The following is a 10,032-nucleotide window of genomic DNA, read 5'->3' on the forward strand; positions in this document are numbered from 1 at the left end:
GTTTACCATTAGATGATAAAGTTCGCGGGGAGGAGAAATCAACGGACAATTCCACTATTTGTCACGTCTGCCGTTATTCTTCAGGAGCACAGTTACGCCGAAAAGAGCGTTACGTTACTGCACTTTGGTCAGAGTCATTATCTATTGACAAGAAATGTGGCATATACTGAACGGCTATAAATTGATTTTTACATGATAGGTTCCTCGTAGAGTCTTAGATAAATCTGTTTTTATTCTGAAACCATTGAAAGATAGATTTCTTGCTTTCACGGTTTTGGAAACACTGCAGTTAAACATATCTAGGTCTATTTTGCTGCAGCTTATAATTACAGAATCGAGGCTTAGAACAGAAGATGCAAATTTTGAGGACGAAGTGTACGAACGTTTGCCGTTGAACGTTCGTATACATCACTCAAAATTTATAATCATATATATATATATATAATATAGACATAAGATTTGACACATAGTTCTTGGCTACTGACGTTTTCGGTAACGGTTCGAATTTCGTATATGAGGGCATGATATAAATGCTTCTGTATTTTGTAACAAATATATTTAGTTTGACGGTTGTCCGGTGTTTCAGTAAGCGTGGCAGTTTTTCTCAAATATTTTCTACTTCAAGGAAGCAGCGTGAAGAGGCGCCGAATTTTACGCTACGCGATGTACTCAATGGCAGTGGGGGTTGGCTTGTGACTCCGGGCGTTTCCCCAAGGATATGCTTACCTCTTCTACTAAGAAGAAGAGAATTACCTCTATTAAGCCCGTTGACGGCCCAAGAGAAATGATGCAGATCTAGCAATGAATAATAATAGAATGAAAAGGTCCATATACAAGCTGGGCCACGTGGTATCTACTGACATGTAGAATCATACACTTAGTTGATATGTCGCAACGTTACGTGTTCCACATTATATGGAGAAACCTCCATTTTGTATGTCGAAAATATTTTGCGTAGCATGTTGTACTATGGAAGGGGCCGTTTAAGTAAACGTTCAGGTATGTATGTACATAGTTTCCAATGGTTCTCAGTATATTTTTAGAAAGAATAGAGCAGAAGTACATTCATTGTTTAATCATGAGATTATTGAATGGGACAAATAGAAACCTATTGTACATAGGACTCTACAGAGATTTTGTTATAGTAGTGCGCGCATTTACTAATAGGTCATTGTGGACACGATTTTTGATCTTTTGCTATTGAAGTGTTGGAAATGCGAGAGCAACAACCACATGGGATAACAGTTTTTAGATTGGAGTCCTTATTTTAACAGGATACTTAACGATCATAATAAAATTTGTTCTTTTTCCCGATGTCCATCCTGTATCCTTTTTCTTATTTCATCTCTATGGTCTATATATATATGGCGTGAACTTTCCCGACCGCAGTTAGTCCAGTGTGTCATTGCATCAGTTTTTGATGCAATCGCGTGCGTTTAGGGTATTGTAAATTCTACTCGTTACCAGCGTGTATTCGAAACCCAAAGCTCATTTATGTTCGTGTGGGTGGGTTTATTATTTACTGCCGCCCCATAGATAACGCTACGGCCACACGAAGTAGATTACGCATCACCATATATAGATTACCCTATTGGACCTGTGCCAAACAATAGGTTCGATAGTGCTAAATTTACCGCGGGCCAACTGTAAGTAGCATAATATTAAACAGGCTATATATTTGTAGTAACTGAACCGAGTTCGTAAAATGTTGAGGAAGCAAAGACGTGTCCTGTTACCACCGCGTCGGAACTTGGGAAGCGCTAAAATTTAACACTATAGTAACATTTCTACAAAACCGTTCTTGTAGTATCCCAAATGGGACTTGCCATAGCCATCGTTCTTGTTTACCTCCCGATATCTTGTCCAGCTCTTCAAGTTGCTTGGGTCGACCCCAGTTTAAGATCTAACAGTAATTTTTATATCGAATCGGTGTTTTACCACATTATTTAATTAGCCTCAAATATCAGCAATCTACAGTCGCTCTTCACTGCGCTACAGCAGAAAGCCCGTTAGAAAAAAAAAAAACCTACTTACTAGGTTTCTGCCTCTTGCCTGAAAAACCTGACCGATTCTCAAGTTCTTTTCGGTTTGGCGCACTGATAGGCTCGACCAGACGGAGCAGAGCCCTAATAGAAGGAAAACTACATTAGTTATTTCGAAAAAGCAGCAGTATTCTTTAGTTTTCATTATTTTATATCGCTCTATAGTAAACTATTGGCCTGTTGTTCGATTCATCATGTTATCATCAGCGTTTTTCCTGCCGTCATCACGATTGTTATTGTTGTTGTTGTTGTTACTATAATTGTTTCTGTGAATACTATGAAACGCCAAAAGAGGTTTACTAAACAAATTCAGGTGGCCGCAGTGAGTGCGCGGAGAGGCGTTTGTCTACAACGTTGTACAAGATATACTCATTTAGACAAGACAAAGTACAAGGCACACTCGAAAAAAGTAGAAGTTTCGGTCAAATCGAACGCGATCTAGTTTTAAGTTCGCAAGTTTGGTTGACTGGATCAGCTCCTGGCCAGGAGAATCTGTCCTTTCAATTGAATTGGCATGGTTGAGGCTCAAACACAGCGGCATCTGGGGACGCTCAATTGACCGGCTCTGACGTCTGTTCCTTGATGAATTCTCGGAAGCGATAATCATTCGGCGATATTTGGTCAATGTCATCCTGTTCGTCTAACATGCTTTGACCATCTGAGCGAGGACGCGTTATCCAGACCTCTGGTGAATCTCGCATATCCTCGAGGTTTATCTGAAACGGAACAAAATAAATTTTATATTAATCCAAGTCCCATCCTATAGGTCTTTACGTAGAGCCTTGTTATGTGCCTTCGTAGCACCTAATAAAAAGTTCGCAAGACGCATATTAGAAACCTTTGTCCCGTACATCTATCAGACCTAAACCTGCCTATGCGATCCAACCAGTATATGAAAAGACACTAACCGACAGTTTTTTTTTTGACTTGATAACAATATCTTGGAACTGCTTCGATACGAAAGTTAGTAGTGCACAGTGGTCCTTCACGTCCTGGAAAATATGAAATGATGCCAAAGCATCAATTAACATCGCGGATCATATAGTTTCAATAGCTCTATGTGAAAAGTTCTCAATGAACTATATTGGTTCAGCGCTTACATAGAACAGGACATATATGCCTTGATAGAATACAAGCCTACTTATTTAAATGTCATTAAAAATTCGGAGCCTATGTGAAGCTTGTTTGTATGTCTCTTTTGTCAAACCTAACCAATAACACCAGGGTATACCTTGATCTTCTCTGGTCGTATATAGTTGTCCTTTTCTTGTTCAAGACTTCCCGATGCTTTCGGAGAATAGGTTTTGCCACTCTTTGCCATCAAGTCAGTTATTCCTGCATAGCTTATGGATTGTTCGCCTTTTTCGAGCTTCTCGAAATCCAGTCCTTCGAAGATCTTATGATTTAAGTAATCTGAATACTTATGGGAACATAATCGTTCAGAGGTTTTCTTTCTCAGAAGCTTAGTTATTAGATCCTTTGCTTCTGTGAGGTGCTCTGTTGAGCATTTTTTTTTAGGAAATCGATAATCTACAGCGCGAATCTTCTCCTCGAGCTTCTTGTCATCGCTGCCTCGGAAAGGCATACGACCGAAGGCCATTTGGTAAGCACTGACGCCCACAGCCCACCTGACGATAGATTTCACTGTTCAGTTAATCCATCAAAGCAACCTGTGCAATTCCTTTTCAGCTACTACTCTGCGTTTTCACAGTAAAAATCGCTAAGCTACACGAAAGATCTTCATCTGCTGACCTTATACTGAGAGCGATCTAATCAAACTTTGCCCTTGCAGCGATAGTCGATACTAAGCGCGCATTGTACAGTAGCTACATGCAATATGCGGAGGTCAAAGTTACTATACGTAGCTCTATGTATGTTGCGAGTTCTACAAGGTTGTTAAAAGCGGTGCTTACCAGTCACAGGCTCGCCCGTATGGCACCATTTTGAAGAACTCTGGCGGGAAGTAGTTAAGCGTACCAGCGGATTCTTTATCGTTGAATTCAATGAATGTGCGACGGAAAAAGGTGCGCAGTTTTCGTTCGGGGAATAATCCAATGCAAATTTTCACCGTGTCGAAATCGATCATCTTCAACTGGCAATCTGCCGTGATGAGAAGATTTGACGGCTAACCGGAAAGGTTGACATCATTAGCAACTTTAGGTCTAGATACCTATTACCTACCTGAAAAAGGTTTCATCTCAAGCGTTGAATGTATATGGCTATTAATGGGAGGTTTGTATTCAGTAAGCGATGTGAATATATACCACAAAGTTGACATTAGCGAACACCAGCAGAACGGCTTTGTACACGTGTGCTGTACCTGCGTTCAACTCGAAGGGTTACAAGCGAGCAGTCCGGCCTCGGCAGAACTAATAGCTAGTTTACAACAACAAATTCATACGAACCTTAATGTCGCGATGTATGAAACCTTTGTAATGAAGGTACTGTGTTGCTATGCCAAGCTGAGCCAAGATCGGCCTCAACACGGCCATAGGCAGGCCTTTACCCTTGGTGGTTTTTGTCACTCGTTCGAGATCCACACCCCGAATATATTCCATAACGGTGATGTAACCTTTCTCCGCCGCGAAACATGCAAAGTATTTTACAACTAGAGGGTGATTGGTCATTGATGCGACCACCTTGTCGACACAAGCAAACCGCACTTGGCCGAACATTTCCTTTTTGATATACTTTACCGTACACGGTATGACGTTGGCAAACGTTGCTTTGTAACAGACACCAAATCCTCCGGCGCCCAACAGTCGGTCGCCTCGAATCATGTTCATTTCAGGCACCACTAGTTTCTCCTCATAATTTTCAAGCATAGCTGCCTCTCTTTCAAAATGTTTTCGCACAGCTGTCCAGTTTGTTTCTGGCATATGGTAGGCCTGTTCCATTTTGCCGGCCACCAATTCGAGAACAAGGATCAGTCGCCGAATTCTATGCGCAAGGTTCTAAAATAAAGTCAATTACATTTTACTGATAAGTAAGAATTTTGGAGAATTTAATTGATCCATCCAGGACCGCTGTGGAGCTAAGCGTTTTCGAACAATGGCTGAGGCACTAATAAATTGCTTTTAAGCAATTTACACCGAGGAAATAGGACGGACGTTTCGTATTCGTTGACATTGGTTCTGCTAGACCATAAGAAGAGAAAGCGCGAGGAAGCTTATTTTCGTCACCAGCGGAACAATTTCGATCGAACTGTACGAAATACAAATAAAAGGTGTTTAGAAGAAAAGTACAATGGTAGGCATTAGTTCAAGGCCTATTATTCAGCTTTATTTAAAATATGGCAGCATGTTCGAGACATTAAATAAGAAGCGTTCGACTCTGACGATCAGCTCACTTTTTATATAGACAGTCTAAATCTTACTCGAATGACTACGTTGGTTGACGCTGTCTTAAGATGAGAATATTGAATTCGTTTTATTCATTACCGTCTTGTATTTGTCGTCTCTCTCTCTCTCTCTAAAGGAAATCCTGCCCTGTCAGGCCAAGTCGGTTCCCTCAGGAACTTAACAGTACATACCGCCATACATGTTAGTTTATCCCTAGCTATATAATACATTCAAACTCGATATGTCATGACCAAAACAACACCGACAGACAGGCATCTGCAACGCTGTATCAAACCATCGTTATGCTTAGGTACCCCTCTATACCCCGTAACAAAGCGTCAGAATTGACCTAAACAATTGCGTTAAGTGAAAGCTTATGTTCTTACACAAGCTGGTCCAGGAGTGGCTTTGGCGAGATAGTCGTACAAGCAGGCAAGGTTCTCAAGGTTCTCACGGATATCATCAGCGCCAAGGCGGCACGCTTTAATGCGTGAGAGTATTTCGAATGCTGTTCGACATGTCTGTTCCATGGTGTGATGCGTCCGGGGACAATCTGTTTTGCGGATTTTCCGCTCAGTTCGCACATAGCTTTCGAGCAAACATTGTACTGATGTCATCAACCTAGCGAGCCACAAAGGTACATATATCTATTAACAGTGATACCATCTTCCTTACAACACGCGATCGAACAATTGCACGCAGACTACAAAGTCAACAAAACAAAAATCAAGAACATCGGCCCTTACCTAGGTTCGCTCTGGACCAGTTCCTCGTACACCGTCTTCCTCTTAATCTTCCTGTATCCTTGACTTGCCAACGATTTGTCTCCATTCGACTCCGTGTTACTTTCGTATGACATCCTGAAACGTTTGCTGGATCGGATTCACACAAGACCAAATGACGCTGAGCGAGTTCTCAGCCTCGCCCAAATGACCACCGCGTTCCGACCGAGGTCGTTCCGGGAAACTTCGTTTCACTCTCACAGTTCAGTACGAATTTTGCATCTCTACTGCTCCGTCTATTCTAGCCCTGACGGCATAGATCATTGCCGAATCAAACCTTTAGCGAATTCGACACAAATAACAGGTAGACACGTACCCGCTAAAATACAGTAGCATACACTATGCACTGATCGAATATGAGAGCACCAGTTCTGACGGAAAAATTGTGCAGAAAGATGCGCAACATGTCGAGTAGGTGTCGCGTGTTCCACAATAAGGATCACAGATATTGATAGGTGCATTCCTTACTTTGGCCTATTTAACTTAGTGAATCTAACCATATGTATAAATCTAAGATCCCATGTCTCGGAGAAGCCGTCATGTGAATAATAAAAAAAGCTATATAGGCCTTCGAAAAAGCAGGTGACTGACCTGGCAAGGAGATACATGATGACGCTTTTTAATAGCCTCTTGGAGAAACCGTCGAGCAGCCCTACCAAGGGCATTATTTTTCGACACCTTTTTTTCCCCACTTGCTAATTCTATTTTATGTACATGATTCTATGTGCGCAAATAATCTTGTGCGACTCTGGCAATAATTTTAGGACAACAATATGAAACCCGCATTCGGATAAATAGTATTCGACAGATATTCCAGTAAATGCGGAATAAAATAGAAGTTTTTATCGGCAACCTGTATCGGTATCTGGCATTACTAATTTATAAAAGAGGCAGTTGTTGACTTAAACACTGTTAGAGTTGATTTTTAAGTATTGGTCCGTTCAGCTTACGTACTGCTAATTAGCGGCGTTTAACGGCGCGGTTTACCAAACCGCACTGTAGTATTTATAGCTAGCACTAGTTATCAAAGTCAGCGCGTTCTGTCTGGTAATGTAGGTTTAAGCAAAAAAATATTAATTTTCTTTTGTCATTTGTTGTTACGTTTGTTTTTTTGTAGTTTTTAATTCGTATCGTTTACGGTACCGAGTCCTCTTGATCCTGTTCAGCAAATTGTTGCAGCAGTTGTACGTTGAACTTACATGATTGATAATAGAAGTAATAAAACTAAAATAGATTAAAAGTAGGTGTCAGTCCTGCTTCCTAGGATAAAGTACATCATACGGGCGGCAAGTTTGACAATTATCTTGAAAATGTTAATCTCATTGAAACTGAACTCTCAGTATTAATAAACGGTCTAGCCGAAAGGCAAGCGCTTACGTCAGATACAGTATGCCGCATTCGGGCGAGGTCCTACTATGGTATCTATGTTGGGAATACTGCTGATGGTACATATTCCCAAAATCACCTTTTATTGATAATTGCTGAGATACAACAAAGTTTTAATTTCATATAACCTAGATAGATAAGCCGGTCATGAAGACTGGAAAGCGTTCATTTTTTGTTATTAAAAACAATACAAATCCACTGTTGAGTAAGGTTCCTTAAACGATATATTTAACACTATTGGCTAAACAGACACCCATGTATCTTGTCGCCCCTCTTTGTACGAGATTTTGTTGCGTTATGAGCGTTTCTGTTGTCACGTAAGCTTACGATCTCCAAAGTTCCCTTTTCCACTACGGCGTCCACAATTACTCCACTTTCATACAACGATTAGTTATCTTTGATTAAAGCTACAAACGGCCCCTCCTCAAAGGATTTTCTCATAAATCTAAGTAGCTTCTAAGTATCCGAATTATAGCTAGCTAATCGCTGGGGTATCGATGTATTTGCCGTCTAATTCTGTGATCTTGCTACAAGATAATTCGAGTCAAGAATAAGTATCAAGTTATTATCTGAAAAATGAAAGCTAACTGGCAGATTTGCTATTTACAATCGTATACAGTTCTAAAGGTTAGAGTTCGTTTTTGTTTGGCAAAAATACTCATTGTTATATATTCGATCATTGAACGCGTGGCAATATAAATTCGGTTTGACGCCAGGGAAGACTAGCACAGAAACAACAAGAACGATGCAAAGCTTTAATGGCTGTAGGGCACTCAACTATATTAATTGATTAAAGAGATACGCAAATGTCACCGCCACCGCCACCGCTAGGTGCCTAGTACGATTATGTAGGATGCTATCTACAGTTGTAGAAATGATCTAATTTCTATCTAGTATGAGCTAAGGTTTTTGATTTTTAAAAAGGCTATTGGTGACCAAATATCTTGCATACATTCTATGAGCTGAACTTGTGCCAGAACTTCTATCTATACGGTTCTCTTTTACCTTAAGTCGGCCGTGTATTTTGGTCTGTGATAAATGTTACTTTAATGGACTCTATGATGAAATGACTTGTACAGTATCCAGTACAATTTCTATTGATTAGCCCAGCCCAACTAGCTTAAGAAACTAATTGGGTTATTAACCCAAGTGAATTCTTACAAAAATTAGAAAAAAGGTGCAGTGTACTTGCTGGATGACACAAATTTCTGGCATGGATTTTGTACTGCAGCGATGCTGTTTGCTACAGGCGGAAGCGTCAATATCGTGCTATCAAGCTGAGCAGTTCTCGCGTCATCAACGATTAATATAAGCTAGTTTGGCTCAACTTAAAATCACTCAAACTTATAGTTAACGTTGCCTCATACGATCGATACGACTGAGCCCCTCGGGCAATTGTCTTGCTGGTATGCACTAAGCACTTTATAGTGACAAGAATCTAACAGCCCCCTTTTTCTATTATAACATGGTTATGGCTTATGGAAGCTATGTTTATTAAGTTAAAGTGTCTCATACCTTACCCATACCTTCGAGACCTTTAGCTGCCACTAGGAAAGGCATAAAATGTGAGCGGTCAGCCTCGCAGTCACACAATCCGCATGTGTTTCTCTGACAAATGGTCACATTTTTTCCTCTCATAGGAGACATCTCTTCCTTAGAAATAGACCCCTAACAATCCAGTTCTTCAGGTTAAGGTCGCTAACCCGGATATGTAGCTGTATACTTGTTTGTGAAGAAGATCTCCGAAAAGGTCTTTTGGCAGATTCAGACATGCGGCTTATAAACCTATTGCTAAAATCCATATGATTTTTGTCCGTGATTCGATTAATGGAAATAATTATTATCATTATACTATACAAAAAAAAAAAAAGAACAATGTAATGTAGCCAACGGTAGGTTATACCCATTATACCGGTTTTTAAGAAGATTCTTTCATTTACCTGTTCTTATAAATTAAACTATAGAAGCACACAGTCATTACAGATGTATTTATTAACCAATAGGCTACATTTAGTTTTTATTATGTTGTGTGAAGTGTGCAGCCCATAGAATTATTGTGCATACGTCTTCATAAATATGCTCCCAGAGGAAAGGTTTCAGTAAAATTTTCGAAGACAAACAAATGATAAGCCAATATTAGTAACACGAGGAAACCTCAAACATCGTTTTACTGTGATTGATTCTGTATTCAATAAAATTTCTATGCTAAAGTAAAATATATGTATTACATAAACACATGTACAGTATTACACATATATATGTATAGGTCAGATGAGTTTCGTATGCATAGATTTCTAAAGACTATTCATCTAACAGTGATAATTATTCTTATTATTATTTAACTATGAAGAAGACGCCCGTTCTGCTTATAGGTGACGCTAGGCTACTGGAGAAACAGCTGATCAGGAATTTGACCAAATTTACCAACCCGCGCGTCCTGATTCAGTCCTACATTTATCCAATACATATGCATAACAGATT

General features: G+C 39.9%; 1 protein-coding gene across 1 annotated transcript; it reads right to left on the minus strand.

Moving 5' to 3' along the window:
- Positions 1–2,150: 2,150 nt before the first annotated feature.
- Positions 2,151–6,435, minus strand: LOC111262678 (uncharacterized). Its single transcript, XM_022837097.2, has 7 exons — positions 6,130–6,435; positions 5,770–6,004; positions 4,448–4,996; positions 3,956–4,167; positions 3,274–3,670; positions 2,951–3,034; positions 2,151–2,758 (listed from the first exon to the last, which is right to left on the minus strand). The coding sequence occupies exons 1-7, from the start codon at positions 6,240–6,242 to the stop codon at positions 2,594–2,596; spliced, it is 1,755 nt and encodes a 584-aa protein (XP_022692832.1). The 5' UTR covers positions 6,243–6,435; the 3' UTR covers positions 2,151–2,593.
- Positions 6,436–10,032: the final 3,597 nt, after the last annotated feature.

This window comes from Varroa jacobsoni, unplaced genomic scaffold, assembly GCF_002532875.2.
Source record: "Varroa jacobsoni isolate VJ856 unplaced genomic scaffold, vjacob_1.0 scaffold_692, whole genome shotgun sequence".
Lineage (NCBI taxonomy): Eukaryota > Metazoa > Arthropoda > Arachnida > Mesostigmata > Varroidae > Varroa > Varroa jacobsoni.

Excerpts from the sequence above, each read along its gene's own strand:
- LOC111262678 (XM_022837097.2), bottom strand. The coding sequence starts at position 6,242 with ATGTCATACGAAAGTAACACGGAGTCGAATGGAGACAAATCGTTGGCA. Across the intron at positions 4,168-4,447 it reads TCATACATCGCGACATTAAG|CCGTCAAATCTTCTCATCAC; the intron begins GTTCGTATGAAT and ends CTTTCCGGTTAG. Across the intron at positions 2,759-2,950 it reads AGTCAAAAAAAAAACTGTCG|ATAAACCTCGAGGATATGCG; the intron begins GTTAGTGTCTTT and ends GTTCCGTTTCAG.